An 18,057-nucleotide genomic window follows, 5' to 3' on the forward strand; every position below is an offset into this window, starting at 1 on the left:
GAAGCAATTTCACACTTGGAATAGATCTTGGAATTACTGTACATATATTATACATTTCCAGCGATGCCTCGATGAAAAATTCAGAAATCATTTCACATAGCAGTGAAATAAAGTCCCCTGGGTATGTCAATAGCTTGTTTGACTTTTAAGTAGACTGTATATCTTTGAAGGTTCATTCTTTTACAGGTCTTTAGTGGTCTCATCTAGTGTAAATAGTACTAAAATTGCCATTATTTTATGTACGTTACTGTGAACGAGATCGAGCTCTTATGTTCGGTTTCAAATGGTCAGCTGAGGATACAGGAGGTTCCTGTGTACATTTGGGACCTGTTAATTTGTCCTTGTAAAATAAAACTCAGGCTTAATATCTAGGACTTCAGGTTAAACTTTTCTTTGGTTCCTTGAAGAATTACCCTCTTCAGAATTCAAGTTTAGCCAACAAAAATACCATAATGTAAAGGTTTTGGTAAGTTTTTCCAGGTGTACATCCTCTTCCCGGTATAAAATAAGCACCTTTATATTTTCTTTTTTTTTTTTAGCCTGCTAATATCTGTTTTCATACATTGATTAGTGTGAGGAAAAAAATTTCACTGAACAGGAAAAGGACAATATGCAAAACTCAGCAGTTGTATTTTAGCAGTTTTACTTGCAGATGAAAGTAGGCATTCAGGTGTCCAAATTCTCCTGAAAAAACCACAAAAAGTGCCTGTCAGTTTAAAAATTCATTATGAGAGCCCTTCACCATTACTTTGGTGGCCCAGCTGAGAAGAGCAGGGTTGTGTTGGTTGGCTTCTTGGTTTCTGTCTTGTTACCTTCACAAGTTAGACAGTTTTACAGAAAGCAAAGGACTTTTACAAAGCTTTTTTCAAGTCTAACCCTGAAGTACTCAGAGATCAGCACACTCAGAGGACTGAGCACAGGATGCCAAGTCAGAGTTAATATTGCTTTTCTCCAGTTTGACAGTAGCAGCCACCACAGCAGACTTGAATTTGGGTGCCAAGATTAAGACACCTCTGTGGCTGCTTTGTGCATTTCACATCTCCACTTCTACATATCAGTTTGGAATCAGTAACAGCTGTTAGTGTTCTGCAAGCACAGAAACAGATCTGGAGGGTTTAAATTTTGGCATCCAGAATAAATCAGTGTTTGAAATGTAGCTCCTCCTGTGTTTCACTTTACCTGTCGGTAAAAATGATGATCTGACACCGTTGCCTTCTCAAAATTCTGTAGGTATTTTTTGAAACCTTTGAACATGTAAAGCCTCATAAAGGTGTTAATTACAAAGTTAGCTTGAAATCAGAAGTGCTCATCATTGTGAAGTGTTCTTTAGTGCTGGACAAGTTGAATTGGGGAAACACATTTCCGAAATACAGTTCAGTACTTCTAGGTTTGTCTGGTTTTACAAAAAACAATATTATAGTATTTTCCTTTTCTGCTTTATTTCTCCAGGCAGCAATCTTTGTTCCATGTTTTAGCTGCATATTCCATGTATAATACGGTAAGTTGTGTCCCTTCACACAAATCTGATTTCTCTGAATGTAAGATAGTAACTTGCATCTCTATCTTCTTTCTCCCTTAAAAAAAAAAAATAAATGGCAAACATTTCAGAGGCCTTTGGAAGTGTACAGAAGTGGATTATTTGCTTGTTGACATGTTTTTAGCTGAAGTTAAAATAAAGTGTCTGGATTATGAGTATCTGATTGGACAGACTGCACTGTGCACACAGTTTGGCTGAAGCTCAGTATTGTGTCCAATAAGAGTAATGAATTTGTGCTGTGCTGGAGTATTAGGCACTGATATTTCCCCCCTGTTATATTATCTGCCTCCCATTCATTTGAATGATAGGGAGGAAAATACTGCAAAAAGATGCATGTTGGAGTTAAGAGGCATATTTCATAACCTGAAAGGTTCTAGAAAATGGAAAATGTCTTTAAAGGTTGCATCTTCTTTATGTAAGCCCTTGGTCTTGGCTGCAGTCCTGGATGGGGATTTATTAGAGTGGGGTTTCTAGGCTATATCATAAGGGTTAAGAACTTATGTCTTTTGGCTGTATGCTAAAAAGAGAAACCTAAATGCTGTTGTGTTCACATATAACTGGGCTTTTAATGTAATATCCCCTCATTCCTTGGGCCCATTTTGAGCATTTCCATACATCTTCCATTTTATATCCATCAGCAGCTCCCTAGCATTCAGTGTGAAAATAGAGAAAGTTCAGAAGAGGAAAGTGAAATCAAGCAATTACTCGAATTAAATACCAGTTTGTTTGATTTGTTTTCAAAGTTCCAAGAAATCTAACCTTTCTGTCTGGCCTTTATATACCTGCTATAAAACATTGGCCTGGTATTTTCAAGTTTATTCAATGAAATATTTCAATGAAATATTTCAATGGTATATTTCAATGAAAAATATTGTTTAAAATCAACCATCAAAGTGTAATGATGAGAATACTGCAGTGAAGTCTTTATTTTGCACTTATGTTGTGGCATTTTTCCTCTTAATGTGCAGCAGTTCTTATGCCTTGCTTTTATCTCTAGAGCAAAAGTTCTGCTAAAAACTTGTAAACCTGAAAAAAACTTATTCAACAATTAAGTCATTATCTTTACAAACACTTTATTGGTGGGGTTATCTGAGCAGCTGAATGATGGTGACAGTTGGTTCCTACCATAAAAGTCAAAATTATTAGTAGAGGAAATACTTGAGTTCAGTTTTGGAACAATAACATTTTTCTTTGGGTTTGTTATGGTTGCTGGTTATTGGGCTGCTAAACTTCAGCAGGTTTATAGCTGCAGGTCACTTGACAGATCCTGTGCTTATCAGTAGTGCTCTGACTGTAAACCTAAACAAAGCCAGATCCTCTCCTCCCCCTCAAAAAAACTAAATTACTCTCTGAATGGACATGTTATCATTTAGTTGTAAGGTGATGCAGTTACTTGAAGATATTAGTACTGACAAGGATTCTGTGCATCAGTAGTGAGTTCTAATGAACAATCAATACTTCCAGGTTACTTTTCAACTGGAGAGTTGTGCATCATTCCTTCCCTCTATCAGCATTTTGAATGTTTAAATATAAAGTGTGTTTGGTGGTGTTGTAATTAGGGAACCTGTGCCATCAGGACAGGCATTTCCACTAACTAAGGGAAAAGATAAGAGCTCGTGGTTACGAGGCTTTTGTTCCCAGCAGTTTAATATTTTCACTGTCTGATTCTCAGGAAGTTGGATACTGTCAGGGGATGAGCCAGATCACAGCTTTACTCCTCATGTACATGAATGAAGAAGATGCCTTCTGGGCCTTGGTGAAGCTCCTCTCTGGCCCAAAGCACGCTATGCACGGTATGGGTCCATGTCATTCAGTATATTTAGGTTTCAACCTGTCCTTTCAAGCTGTAAATTATTCAAAATTGAACTGAGCTGCTCTGTCTGATTGGTAAAAGTAAGGCAAAATGGGAGCTTTATACTTGGGAGGGGTACTGGATGTTACTGGAGCTCTCACCCACAAGGGTAAGTAATTGTTTTTATATGTGATATCTTTCAAATAATTCTAATGAAAATCAGATGGTTTCCTCTTCTCTTAGTCTCTCAGGGAATGTAACCAATTGAAGGCTGGTTATGCAGACATCTATGTGGTAATAAAATAGTAGTGGAAACCTAATACAGAATGTGTTAAATAATATTGCAGCTGTGCTATCACTTGGCAGGACAGGAATCAACAGTAAAAAATGGACTTGTGTCTAGGCATGAACTTTGGGTTTCTCAGTTTTATCTCTTCCTCACACAGAAATTCCTGCTCCTGTGGTATTGTTACTCTTATGTTATCAGTAGTTCTCTCTTTCCTTGCCAGATTTAGTGTGATCTATGTGTGTTCCATGGCTATTGGTATGGGACAAGTCCAGGAATTCCAGCATCTTTGTGATGTTACTGATGTGGTGATTCAGAAAAGTTGTAGTTCCTGGAAGCCTGAAAAAGTAAATGTTATTTAGAACTTGGGCTTTTTAGCAGATTTCCAACAACCTCCAGCTCCTTTTCCCTGCTCAAGACTTTCTCGTGCTGTGATACCTTCCTCAGCTTTTCGGTGTTCCTGGGTGTTCTCCACCCCCAGGACAAAGGGCTGGTTTGTTATTTTGCTGCTTACACTTCTGCAAAACTATCACTTTTGGGGGGGGGGGGGAAGTGTGATCTGATGTGAGGATCAGTGTCTTAAGTGAAATTTTGAAATCATCAAGTGTCAAAGACTTTCTTGAAGTATTACACAGTAGTAACACAGACTAAGAGCATTTTAAAAAAAATCTATAGATTTAACAATAACCAAAACCTGTGCAACTGCAACTGTGTAGGATTTTGAGCTCTTCGAAGCTCCTAGGAAATTCTGGGTGTTTTGGGAAGTAAGTCAGAAGAAGTCACCAAATCACATGCATGATGAACAAGAGGGTGAACACGGGAATGACTTGTTGCAGACCTCCCTCTCTCCCCTCATTCCTGTCACACACCTGTCAAGTGATGGGAGGGGGAAGGAGAGAGCTTTGAGTAGCCCAAGGCTTGATGAGTTCCTCCTCCACAGGGCACATGAACCATCGTACCACAGGTTTATACACATTGCAACTGTCCTGGCAACATCTGTTAGGGAAGGTTGCATTTCTAGTTACGCTGACAAAACCTTGATTATAACTCAAATGTTACCAACCATAAGGTTCTGCTTTCAGCAGGTTGGACCAGGTAATCTCCAGAAGTCCTATGCAACCCAGATTTCCCATGATTCTTTGAATGTTTATGTTTTAAATGAGTTTTTGTCACTGTGCACCTGTAAATATCACTGTAGATTCTGGAAGGGAAACTTTAAAACTGACTTGACTGATATCGTATAACTTTGCCCTTTTTCTGCATTCTTAGGGGAAAGTAGCTTAAAGCACTGTTTGCCAACTCTTTAAAGCCAAAATAATTTCGATTCTAAATTGCCAATATCCATAAAGAAAAACTTTTATAGTTACACTTGATGCTACTGACCATCAGATGGTTCTCTGAAATGGGCACCCCCCAGTGGAAATTATGGTAGGGGGCTGAGTAATTCAATTAGAATCATATTGACAAGAGTAGGGTGGTGAAAAGTTCTTGTTTTTCTCTTCTACCTGTGATCTGGAAACCTAGAATACTTTTTGGGTGCAACCCATTAGCTAGATTTATTTCTAGCATAGCCCCACTTGAAATCAAGAGATGAATTTGGCCTCTCTGATGTTTTCTATTGTATGGATAATGTGATAAAATGATAAAATGCAGGTATCTGACCCTGAAGATTATCTACTTTTTTGGAAGCTCTTTCCATTGATCTTTCTATAGTCTTAAAAATTCAAGATAATGAGTTGGTGTATATAAATTTGAAAGAACAACCTTCCATGGAAAAAGCACCTTTGAATGTTATTGCAGGTGGCGAATTAGCTTTGAAGGAGTCACTGTTTACAGTAAGAAAATATAAAATGCCTTGCCTATGTGAGTAGAATTTCCTAATATGCAGCCCAGCATTTAAGTATGATAGAATTTGCATCTATGAAATACTAAACCTGAGATAGTAAATATTGTGTCTTAGTGGCCGTGCACTGAATTCTGTAATTGGTAACTAGAAAGAATTTGCTTTTTAGTTTGGGACTTCTTTAGTGATTCCTTTGTTCCCTTTTTTTCTGAAGTGACATGTGTTCTGTGAGTCTGTACTTGTTCTTCCAGTTTCCATACTGCTTAAAAGGTCTTGGGGTTTTTTTTGGTAGACTTTTTCATCCTAAGAATATGGAATTGCTGTACCAGCTCTATTTACCCTGGTGTTCTGTCTGTGGCAGCGACCAGCAACAGATGCTCAGTGAAGTGTCTGAAAAAAAAAAAAGGCAACCAAAGATCAACACCTCCACCTCCTGGAAAATGTTCTGAAGGAACTTCTTGAGATGAAAATTTGTTTTGCTTGTAATATGGATTGTTCTTCCATTTGTGGTTTGGCTCTACCACGTGACGGTTTCTCCTCTGGATTTATCATAGAGAAGATGGTGAATGTTTGACCAGCTCCCTGCTGGCACTTGGTTTGTCACTGCTCTTGGCACAGAAGTGGTTGTATACCTTGACTTCTGTGGTTTCTTGCCTTTTCCAGACTTCCCAATACTCCCTCAGGGTGGCCAGGACTTGACTGATTGTTCACAGTGTGGACACATGACACGTGTCATCAGGTCCCAGCACAAACTCCTGCCCAACTTCATGGGTGAAGCCTTTTTGTCTTTTTTGTTTTACTGTCTTTCAGCTGATTGGATTGGCTGCTTTTGCAGGTGGGCTGGAGAGAACAAGCTACTTTAGTGACAGAACCTATCAAGAACCTTTGCAAAGTTAAATAGGCAGTAGCCACTGCTCTCTGTGCCTGCATGCTCACTGATTTCTTCATGGGAGCCCGGTGGATTTAAGAGACATGACCTCTCTTTGTAAAAACCATGTTGATTATTCTCTGCATTACATCCAGCTGGGCAACCACTTGCCCCAACTTATCTTATTATGGTTTCTATCAGTCTTTTCTTGGAATAGTGATGTGAGTATTGCACAGATGCTGGACTGAAAACTAGTTTAAGAAAAGCTGATGTCATGTCAGCCCTTCTCAGACTCATGGCAAGAGGTTTCACAGAATGCACGTTTTGGGTAGTTCATCTGTCAGTTCTTTTTGAGCTGTTTAGGATTTAGCAGGAACCTCTCCCCCATGTCTTCCTTGCAAAAATTTAACTTGGTTTTAGTATTGACTTCATCTTCTCTGAGCACTTCTAAAAATGTTCACAGACCTACAAACTCTGTCAGACTTTCTGTTTCCAAGGTGTTTGAAAATAGGTCTATTAGTATTTTTAATGTCTTTTGTGAGTTGTTTTTTTGGTGGGGCAGGCTTGCTTTTTCACATTTTTATACTGCCAGTGTTTGATCATCTCTGTTTTTCTGATCTGAACACACCTTCAGCTTTTTGAGGGATCTTTTGTGGATGGTTTCTTTTCCTGCTGTGTAGCTGTGCTAGCTTTCTTTTACATTTTTTTACCTAGTATTAAGTATTTAATCTGAGCCCAGTTTTTAACTCTGCTGATAATGGAAAGGGGATCTTAGTGCTCTCCTTTTCCAGCATATGATCACTAAAACTACTGAAGATTTCTATATGCCCTCTGTCTCAGTTGTGTGAGCTCACAGACTTTACTTATAGTATATAATCATGATATTTGTCTTGGTAGAATATCCCTCTTGTCCTTTTTTTATGGTCTCTTCTTCAGTGCAGACAGTCCTGGTAGCTGCCTGTGCTGTTTACCCTTCTATCATGAATTTTCTGGGCAATAATTCCAATTTGTCTTTTTGCTTTTAAAAGTTTTAGTTGGTGTGCATTGTGGTTCTTTTTTGTGGGGTTTGGTTTGGTTTTTGGTTTGGGTTTTTGTTTCATTTTGGTTTTGTTTGTTTGTTTGTTTGTTTTGGGTGTTTTTTTTAGAATAATTATAAATGTGTTTTCCACATGATCTTATATTGGGTAGACTAATGTATGACTGTTGGATCTGCTGTCATTTGTCATTCTAATCTAATAATAGTCACTGAGGGAATGTATTGATGTTTAACTGTAGTTATTTAGGCATCCGTACATGGACATCATAATACTGTTATGAATATCTGTTCAGATCCAGTGGTCTTATAGAAGGATAATATTCTTGGAGCCTCAGTGCCTCTGTAATGTCATTTTTGTAGCAAATACACCTTTTAAATGGTCAATTTCTTTTCTTAGGTTTTTTTATTGAAGGTTTTCCAAAACTGTTGAGGTTTCAAGAACATCATGACAAAATACTGAAGAAATTTTTGTCCAAGCTTAAGCAGCACTTGGTGAGTATTTATATTGCAGCACAAACAATGCTGGTTTACAGCTTTCTACCTTATTTCAGTTCAGGTGAACCCACTAGGTTGTGAATAATCAAACCTCAGAAAGGAAATGCAGAGTTCAAGAGGCAGAAGTGCTGTTGTTTTCATTATAGACAGATGTGCCCCTCAGCAGAGCTGGGATAAAATTGGATCATGAGAGTAAGTAAACTGGGTGCCTGTCTCACTTTGGACTCTGAGTTAAGGACAATATGTGGTTGTTCTGCTTGGCCTTGTGCAAACTGCTGATGGGAAAACATTTTATCAAGGGTTTTTTATATGTAGAGCTTTGTGGTTCATAGAGGTGACTTTATGACCAACCAGTTTTAATCTCTGTTTAAAAAATAACCTTTATAAGAGGAGTTAATGGTCCTTTTAAAATTTGCACATACTCATGAAGCTAAATTTAGAGTTTTTTCACTTCTAATGCTCTTAAATATGAAATAATATGCCCTTTTTTAGCTGTATTTATTCTAAGAAATATAGAATTTTTCTAATGGGGGAAGAATGCCCTTCCAGTAGTCATCAAGAATTTCCTTGTACAGTACATTGGTACTGCCAGAATCCATCTGCAGGTCTTAAGGTAATGTAAGAGATGCTCACTTGCAGCAACATCATCTAAGAGTGATGGCTGCTTACAAGCACTACCTTCTCAGGACTATATTATTTTCTGCTTAGTGTGTTTCCCTCCCTAGAAAAAGAAAAAAAAGACAATTTGAGAGCAAACTAGCACCTTGGCAACGGTGAATTGCATCTCATGTGTGCTTGTTGTATTGCAAAATAGAATTTAATGTCTTTTTTTAATTTATTTTTTAACAGTGTGCTGTAAGAACTGCTCATAACAGGGAGTTAGGCAGATCTGATTAAAAAAACCCCACTCTTCTGTTAAAAGGTCAAGTCAGAATTAGTCATGCCAGATTATCTTTTCACATTAAAAAAAAATTCAAAACCAGTTCTGTAACTAATTTGACTCTGAAATTAAAATTGTGGGTTTAATTTTTACAGTGCATGCCAGATGATGATTTTGCTTAGAAATATGGTGTTATTCTCATTTTTGAGGTTGTCACATTTCAGAAAGAAAATATAGAATAATCCCAAGAAGACAGTAAATGGTAAAAGGCCATTATACTTTCTAAAAATTCCAAAATGATAATACATGATTGAGATGATAGAACCTGAGGCTGGCACATTATTAAATTTTATATTATAGTTTATACACCTGTTGTTACTGCAGCTAATAATCAAGAGCTTTTTTTTTCCTGTCATCTGTCCCTGTCCCACATCTCCCCCCTCTGCCTTGGGTCACTTGAAAAAAGGAAGTTTCAGACAAGTGCAGAAACTGCTTTTAGTAACTGAAAAAGCTAATTAAATTAAAATGCTTCCATAGCTCTCTTCTGAGGGAATTCTTGCCCATTTGTTTAGAGGGATGCAGAAAACATTCACTCTCTCTATTTATTACATTTTTCCTTTTAAGTTTCAATTCAGAACTTAGTTCTATTTTTGTATGAATCTCTTTTAGAGGCATTGAATTTAATAGCAATTTGGTTTTTTTATCAGACAAAGCCATGGACCATTATATCTTATATTTCAGTAGGCTGATGGCCATTCTTACAGGTTAGAAAACTAAGATTATTTTTGTTCTGTTTGCTTTTTTCAAGACTCTCAACATGAAAATCTCATTATTGCAGTTATATGAAGGATTGTTTTTCTCATCTCTTACTGTGACTGTGTCACTAAAATGAGCCTATGTTAACTCGCTGAAAGACAAAAATAAAACCTGCAGATAAACCAGAGGGATTGGTCTGTTGCTTATTCAGTGTTTTATAAACGAAATTTTTGGAAAAGCTGAATCTGGCAAGCCTGGAATATGATATTACCCACAGTTAAAATTCAGGATTTCTTAACTTTTCATCTTTTCCTCTGACTATGCTGAGAACTTTGAAGAGCTCCATGGAACTGCAGAGAAGCTTTAGCCATCTTTGAATGGATGGCACACCACCTGGATTATCTGTGCTCTGGGGGAAATTAGGCCCTTTAATTAAGAAATAAAATCCCTTATGAGTCTAAGTCCTGTTTTGAGGCCCTGTGTTTGAATAATTTGATAGTTTTGTGCTGGTTTCTGGTAGTTAATGTATTTTTGTCACAAAATCTTTTCAGCCTTTGGTGCGAATTGGCAGCCTTGCTACAGAGAAATAAAAGACTGGATGGACCCAGTGCCTGAACTGGGTTGCTCCAGAATATGGGCTTATTTTCTGGAGAGAGGATTTTATCCTCTGCTGCCTCTGTCCCAGGAACAAGATAGAGGTTGTGTTAATACCTCTGCATCTCTGTGTGCATGTTCTTCAGGTGGTAAAGTTGATGAAGGAAAACTATAAAAGAAATTTGTTGAAGTAACAGTGTCTCATGGTTAAATTAATTATTTATGGTTAACATTGGGCACATTGGCCTCAAGGGGAAAATGTTATTTCATGGACAGTGCAAGGCACTACTTGGATTTTTGTATTCTTCAACTTCTGCATTCTTTGCAGGACTCCCAGGATATGCCCACCAGCCTTTACACTACCAAGTGGTTTTTTCAGTGTTTTCTTGATCGTGTGAGTATGTTTTCCTTTCTATTGCTGTTTTCAGTTGTGACTTGGGGCAAACTGTTTTCACAGCATCACCTGGTTCTGTCATTGCAGACTCCCTTTACATTAAGCCTCAGGATATGGGATATCTACATACTTGAAGGAGAGCGGATTCTCACTGCTATGTCTTACACAATTCTGAAACTACACAGAAGTAAGAAACCTCTCAAACATTTGAAGCCTAAACAGAGATTCAGCAAGTTTTGTTTTCATTTGTGTAGTTTGACCTTTATATGTGAAAATCTCAAGTTTCTTCTGCCAGGTCTATGCACAAAAAGTTAAAAGCTTTTGCTTTATTAATGTGTGTGTGTGGTGGGCTGACCTTGGCTGCATCCAGGTGCCCACCAAGCTACTCTTCTTCCCAGCAGGATTGAGGAAAGGAGAAATAAGGGCTGCTGTGGGGAAAATTAACTCCATCTCAGCCAGGCCCAATACAATGTGATTGTCAAAAGCAAAGTATTTATGACAGTAAGAAAGTTATTTAAACATAGACATGAGGTGAGCTGTATTGCTGACTAAACAAGGGGGAATAACGTTGTAGGTGTGTGGTTTGGAAATGGCTTATTAGCCCCTACAAGATTTAAATTAATTGGAAAAGCACACAAAGAATCCAGAGTGTGCCACTAACTGTTACCAACAAACAACTCAGCAACGAGGAATCACCAGTCTCTCTCCTTATGCCATTGTTTATCCAAGAATGTAATTAAAATCCAGTCTTTCTGTAGTCTCCCTGTGTGGCCTTCTCTTTCATCTCTTGCCTTTGTGTAAAGTAAAATTTGAGATTTTCAATAGAAGAATTGTCTAAAGCACCTGTGCTTGGTTCCCTAAAGTGATGTAGCATCTTAAGTTCCAAAGGGTTGAAAAAGCTTTTGAGGATGCATTTTAGGTTTGAATAAATTTGAACATTTCTCAGGGTGATACATTTTAGCTCAAGTTCAAGACACTTTTACTGTGGGACTTTGGCTTTCTGAGTGAAGTCATTTAACTCTGTAAATTCAGAGTCTGCATGGAGCTGCAGAATTCATGTCGTAGTTTCCTTGCAAGTTTATTCTTCTTGAACTGTGGTGATGCTCCCTCACTGTCTCACTGGGGTGTGCTCACTAGTTTGTTCATAAACTGCCTTGAAAAATGGAAAAGGTTCCTTTTTTCATTATTGCACTCAACAAAGCTAAACATTTTGAGGCAAATAATTAGGCTTAACATTTTGGTTTCTCTTCTGTACTTGCAAATAGACATCTACTGGAATTTTTGTTTTTATTCACCGCTCTTTATGGGAAGACCTGAGGAAAAAGTCTGAGTGTGGATTTGCTTGCTTAGCAAGTAGCAACATCCTCCATGATCAAACACCTCAAGTAGCTCAGGGCAACAGAGAGGAGATGAGAGGGCTGGCAGAGAAGGTGGCAGAAGACAGATTCTGATTTGTTTTCCAGTTTCTTGTCTACCCTTAAAAACATTGATGGTATAGCTATCCAGTCAAAGTGTCACTGTGGAATACTTGCCAAGGGCATTTTTATTATGGTGCAAAACTATCTTTTTTTTTTTATGGTTTCTGTATAGAAATTGTACATTCTGAAACTTTTGATGACATACAGATGATTAAAGAAGCTACATAGGTATGCAGTTACAGCCTTGCAAGCCACATGGCCTTACTGCTGTGTAAAAAGGGAAAGAAAAATAACCTGATAACTGTAAAATGACTTTCAAAATATGACCTGAATTTTCAGGGAGCCTGAAGCAATGGTTCTGAAGTGTGAACTGCCATCATCATTTCATTGGGAGTTAATTCAGTTGTGAATGAGGATACTGTAAATAGCGACTTTTAAAATGTTTTACTGCCTTTCAGAGCTCCCGATTAAGAGAGATGATGTGTGTTGTACAGATCTGCAGAGTAAGTTGAGGATGCAGGGCTGAAAAATAAAGACCTGAAGCTGTTGGACTTGAGAAAGCTGAAGGAGGGTGTTGTGAAGATGCCTCTGTTTGGAAAACACTGTCCTAAGTGGAGAATGATACATAGAAAGCATTTCCATAGTGATCTGCAAGTGAATTTTGGATGCATTTTACAGATTTCTGGTGTAGAAATCAGTGATCTGCATAATTAACCAGTATTTTTCATTCTGCTTTGAAAACAAAAGTACCTAATGACAGAAATACATTTTCCAGTGTTCATTATCAAGATATCTTAATGTATAATATAACATTTTCTCCTTATATAGAGCATCTGATGAAATTACAAATGGAAGAGCTTGTAAAATTTCTGCAGGAGACTTTAGCCAAGGATTTCTTCTATGAAGATGACTTTGTAATAGAGCAGCTCCAAAATTCTATAGCAGAATTGAAACGAGCAAAGCTGGATTTACCAGCAGCAGGTAAGAAACTTGCACATATGCACACTTAGATATTTGGAGCTATTTACACATTGTTCATTTTCAAAGTGTTAAGTAATGCTGTTAAAAATAGTGCAAATGTTTCTCTCTTCATCACTGCATAGATTTGGGGTTTTTTTACCCAGAAATACTTCACAGTTTAAAATCAACACTTTTCCTTTCATGAATTTGTTCTTTTTTGGTATTTTGTTTTAAGGTAATGGCAAAGCACTTGGAAACATCCTGTGTTCTGATAATTTTATTAACTTAAATTTATAAAACCTTTCAGGTAGAAGTTCAAATATCCAGGTTTGAAATGTTTTGAAGCAACAGCATTGTCTGGGAATCCAGACTGTTTCGTAACTTGATTAGATGTGGAACAAACTACAGGTCAAATAGTTTCTTCTGTTAGTCAAATCCAGATTTTTAATTGTGTGCAGGTGATAGACCTGCTGGGTGTTTAATGGAATAATTTTCTTTTTTTCTTCTCCATCTTTGTGGTTTTGGTTGCAGAGCAGAGATGGTTGTTTTGTTGCATTGCTTATGAAATGTGTAGAATCTTCGTCCTCTATTAAGATTCTATTCTTTTTTTCTATCCCCACCTCCACAATGTTTAATTAGAATTTTTCTTATGATTACTCAATGCTTCTTTTTTATCCTTTAATTGTAGAGTAGTATCTGAGAAATGTATATTTAAAAAAAAAATTACAAGCCTTGCAGAAATTACCTTAAGTAGCTTTAAATAAAGTTGCTGTGGTTTGCTTTCAGAAGTTAAGAAGTGTCAGAATAAAAGTTGCCTATGTAGCATTGTTGTGATAATTTGTTCTTTCATTAATGAACTTAATTTTTCTGTTTCTGTGTCAACTGCCCACCACAAATAAATACCTGTTTTATCTGGTTCTTCAGCAGATCTGTTCCTATGGAATACAAACACTTTCTGTTTTTTATCATCTTGGCTTCTTGTCAGCTTCCTGTTTCTCCCTATTCCTGTGTTTTACCCTCTTTCTGAATTTCTGTACAATCTCTCCAGCTGACTTTCTTCCACCCACAATAGGCCCAAGTCCAGTTCCCACCCTTGTCTTTTCATCTGTTCCTTCCCCTTTGTAACTGTAGCCTTCCCATCCTACCTTCTTTCCATCCTTTTTCCACGAGCTTCAGTCTTGAGAAATGTTGTGCTGCTGAAGTTGTTCTTTCCATCACTGCTCTTCAGCCATGAGCTCTATCAGACACCTTGTCACAGCTGATGCTCAGCCAAGGTGAACAACTTCATCCTTTGGCATCAGTTCCACTCCATCACAGAATCATAGGATATCCTGAGAGGGAAGGAATCCTTAAGGATCATTGAAGTCCAGTGGTTATATTTGAACAGTGAGGAGCTTATCCCAACAACTTCAGTTGTTTGTAGATGTGTAGATTTTTCACAGATGTGGTAAAGTTAAATTTCATCAGTGAAAAGCTCCTAGTTTCCAAACTGTGGTAGCTGAAGAATTGGGTAAGATTTTTGTGGTGCTGTATCTTCCAGCCTAGAAAATCATATCCATGCAAGTCACGTTGAGAGTTTCTGCAGAAAATACAGAATTTACTGGAAATTTTCTTGGTGCAGAAGGCGGAAAGTCTGTTCCTAACTTATTTATGTTTTAAGGCTTTTGTTTTTGATGAATATAAAATGCCTTCAAGTGAAATTTTGTTTGAGAACACTCTGGATTTTCACAGAAAGTTTGAGGAGGCTTCAGGTGACATGAGAACCACCACCCACCTTGGAACAGAAAGTGTGAGACTCAAGGTGTCTTCTTGTGGGTGCCAACAGCAGAGGACAGTGACTGTATCTTCTTGCCAAGGCAGTTTAGCCATGAAATGCAAGTTGTTTGGTTTCATACTGGGTACACTTCAGTGTGACTTCTGATATGACAAACTGACAGGATGCTAATTGTTTCGAGCCATATTGGTTCTTTATTTTGGGTAGCTAGAGCAACATCAGTAACAAAATGTATTGTGTTAGTTGGGGTTTTTTTTCCCCTTCTACATGAATGTGGGAGGTTTAACTTTGAAATAGGAAAAGCAAAGCCAAAGTGAATTATATTTTGGTGCTGGATGAGAAATTGAGCTTTTTTCCTTCTTAATTTCAGAGTAGCCTGGGAAAGTCTCTGTGTGGTATGTTTTTGTGAGGGGTAGAAGGGAACATCCCTTAACCTTTCACAGAACAAAAATAAAGTACCTTCATCCTAATCCTTGGGAATCTGTCTGATTTGTCTGCTGTTATCTGTACTTGGGTGAGGCTGCCTCATTTGTTCTTCATATGAATTTTATGAGCCTTTGGTTTTATTTTTTTTTTTTTCTCAATTTTAGTTTTATTAATCACTGTCTTCAACTAATATTTTTTTTACAGGTTCTGAACAATTTCTAGACGTTCAGCTTTGCTCATATGTTGTGGCAGGACACCAGGTGTCCACCAAAACTGCTCTGTCACTGCTTTCCTCAGCTGGGCAGGGGAGAGAAAATACAAGGAAAGGCTTCTGGATTGAGATAAGGGCAGGGGGAGAACACTCAGCAGTTCCCATCATGGGCAGAACAGACTTGACTTGGGAAAACTAATTGAATTTATTACTAATCCAGTATGATAGTGAGAAACAGAACCAAATCTTAAAAAAACTTTCCCCCCACCCCTCCCTTTTTCCAGGGTTCAACTTCACTCCCATTTTTTTCTGCCTCCTCTCCCCCAGCAGTGCAGGTGGGCAGGGAATTGTGGGTTGTGGTCAGTTCATCACATGTTGTTTCTGCTGCTTCTTTCTCTGCACGGTGAGGACTCCTCACACTCTTCTCAAGCATGGGGTGCCTCCCACAGGCTGCAGTTGTCCATGAACTGCTCCAGCGTGGGTGCTTCCCAAGGGCTGCAGTTCCTCACAAACTACTCCACTGTGTGTCCCTCCCACTGGGTGCAGTTTTTCAGGAACAGGCTGCTCCAGTGTGGATCCCCTATGAGGTCACAACTCCTACCACCAAACCTGCTCCAGCATGGGTTCCTCTCTCCATGGATCCCCAGGTCCTGCCAGGAGCCTGCTCCAGTGCAGACTTCCCATGGGGTTACAGCTTCCTTTGGGCATCCACCTGCTCTGGTGTGGGGCCCTCAGGCCTCAGGTGCTGCAGGTGAATCTCTGCTGTGGCACGTGGAGCACCTGCCCCTCCTCGACTGACCTCAGTGTCTGCAGGGCTGTTTCTCTCACATGTTCTCACTGCTTTCTCCAGCTGCATTTGCTCTTGAGCAGGTTTTTTTTTCTCCCCTTCTTAACTGAGTTATCCCAGAGGTGCTGCCACCATCCCTGTTGTGCTAAGTCTTGGCCAGTCCTGGATCCAGCTGGCATTGGCTCTGTTGGACATGGGGGAAGCTTCTCCAGCTCCTCACAGAAACCACCCCTGTAGCCTCCCCTGCTACCAAAGCTTTGCCACACAAACCCAATACAGATGTCTGTGTGACTCTACTGTCTTTACTACCTTGAGTCTTACTATTTTTCTTCTAATTCCATCTAAAACATATGAAACCATTCTGTGTCATGCAGCCACAAAAATACCTGTTCGTTTAAATATTCACCGTAGCCTGAGAAAATAGTGTTTATTTTTGTTTTCTCAGCTGAAATCAAAGCACTACTTCCTATCTTGTACTTTTTTTTTTCCCTGAGCAACAATTACACCTTTAAGAACTAAAGTAAAAATGCATGTTAGGAAAAAGAAAAAAAATCTCCATCTTACAGTTGCATCAGTATCAGTCATCCAGGAATAGCAGTGAGCTAATTAAGCTCAGTGGAATTTTCCATCTGGCATCCTTTGTTAGGCTGTATAGATTTTCCTGCCCTAGTAGGGTAAGCTGCAGTAGGATATTAAAAGAGGTAATAACTTTTGTGTTACTTTTAAGTGGATGTCTGCTTATGTCTGATGTAGCTTTCCCTGGCTTGCTTCCTCCATGGCTTCTCCCAGTGAATTAAGGAGCTCAGTGTTCCCTTCAGAGCACAGAAGGAAGACACTTTCTCACTGTTAAAACCCTTAAAAGGCTCAGCCAGAAAACATGGATGTTAAGGGGATCTTGCTGATTTTGTATATCTGTTCTTGCCAATACTGGGACTGTTTTGCAGAAAGCAGACCCTGGATTTTCCCTCCTCTTAGTGGTAATTTCTAGTCTAAGTGCTGGCCAGTGTAGGGTAGCCTGTACTTAGCAACTGCAACCTTCAGAGCATGGCTTGCAAATCAAGTGCTGTTCCTCAAGGCAGGCATCCCTCTCTTCCAGGGACTCTGTGGAGACAGTGACTGTATGGATAAGAACATTTCTTACTGGGAAGCCAGGTGCTTATTGAGCCCTAGAGAGGCAGGCTGTGACAGCTAGACAGTAAAAACTGTCCTTTAAGGTATTTCTCTTCTGACATACCCTCAAGCAAATTTAGTAGGAAAGGCATTTGGTATTTTCTGGATTGCCTGGAATGTGGTGCAGGGTGTCCACACCACGGCTGGTTCCTGAACAGCACACTCACCTGACTCTGTATGACTTCACATCTTCTCCAGCTGCCAGATCTGATGTAGGATGGACAATGTCTTCCTTAATTCAAGGATGATGTTTAGAGCATAATGAGAGGAATTTTCTTGGGGTACACCACCGATTTCCAAAATTTCTTGATGCAGATTCTTTCCATGTCTATTATTTAAAACAGCAGCAAAATTCTTTAAGTGCTCACAAGATAGGGATAAAATTTCCAGCTTTGCTATAACTTGTTCCTGTAGAACTACATGAATAATGCAATACTTAATAAACAATATTTATATATGAATAGATTTTTATAGTGTCTGACTTTAATAAACAGAAGTGCTTGCCAGTAAAAGTTTCATATTAAAAATACTTGCTGAAAATAGTTTATTAATCTAGTCCTTTGTAAACAAGGCAACCAGGCCCACCTTCAAGGCTTGAAGCCTCTCAGGTCTGTTCTTGAGACAGTTTCTCACCTGTTTTGATACAAGGTGTCCTGAAAAGGGAGGGCAGAGAGCTCCTGGATTGGATTTTTTTTTGTAATGACTAAAAGTTTAATAGACCTAACAGCAGGCCCTAAATCAGACATAAAGCTCTTGTGCTTAATTTTAAAACAGTATTGGCGAATTTCATAGTCTGCTGCTGTTGTTGTGATCAGTTTAACTACATTTGT

At 38.6% G+C, this 18,057-nt stretch overlaps 1 protein-coding gene across 10 annotated transcripts in view; it reads left to right on the forward strand.

Moving 5' to 3' along the window:
* The window catches only part of USP6NL (USP6 N-terminal like), a 122,452-nt gene that overhangs the window by 94,416 nt on the left and 9,979 nt on the right, over window positions 1-18,057 (forward strand). For 8 of the 10 annotated variants that reach the window (XM_027639649.1, XM_027639646.1, XM_027639650.1 and 5 more), the window contains 7 exons: window positions 1,450-1,498; window positions 3,210-3,330; window positions 7,760-7,854; window positions 10,416-10,481; window positions 10,569-10,668; window positions 12,358-12,402; window positions 12,728-12,880. In XM_027639649.1, coding sequence (XP_027495450.1) covers window positions 1,450-1,498; window positions 3,210-3,330; window positions 7,760-7,854; window positions 10,416-10,481; window positions 10,569-10,668; window positions 12,358-12,402; window positions 12,728-12,880 — 629 coding nt within the window. The remainder of the gene's footprint in view (window positions 1-1,449; window positions 1,499-3,209; window positions 3,331-7,759; window positions 7,855-10,415; window positions 10,482-10,568; window positions 10,669-12,357; window positions 12,403-12,727; window positions 12,881-18,057) is intronic. The other 2 variants (XM_027639644.1, XM_027639645.1) reach the window with 1 other exon arrangement.

The sequence above is a fragment of the Corapipo altera genome, unplaced genomic scaffold, assembly GCF_003945725.1.
Source record: "Corapipo altera isolate COAL_440 unplaced genomic scaffold, ASM394572v1 1b, whole genome shotgun sequence".
NCBI classification, from domain to species: Eukaryota; Metazoa; Chordata; class Aves; order Passeriformes; family Pipridae; genus Corapipo; species Corapipo altera.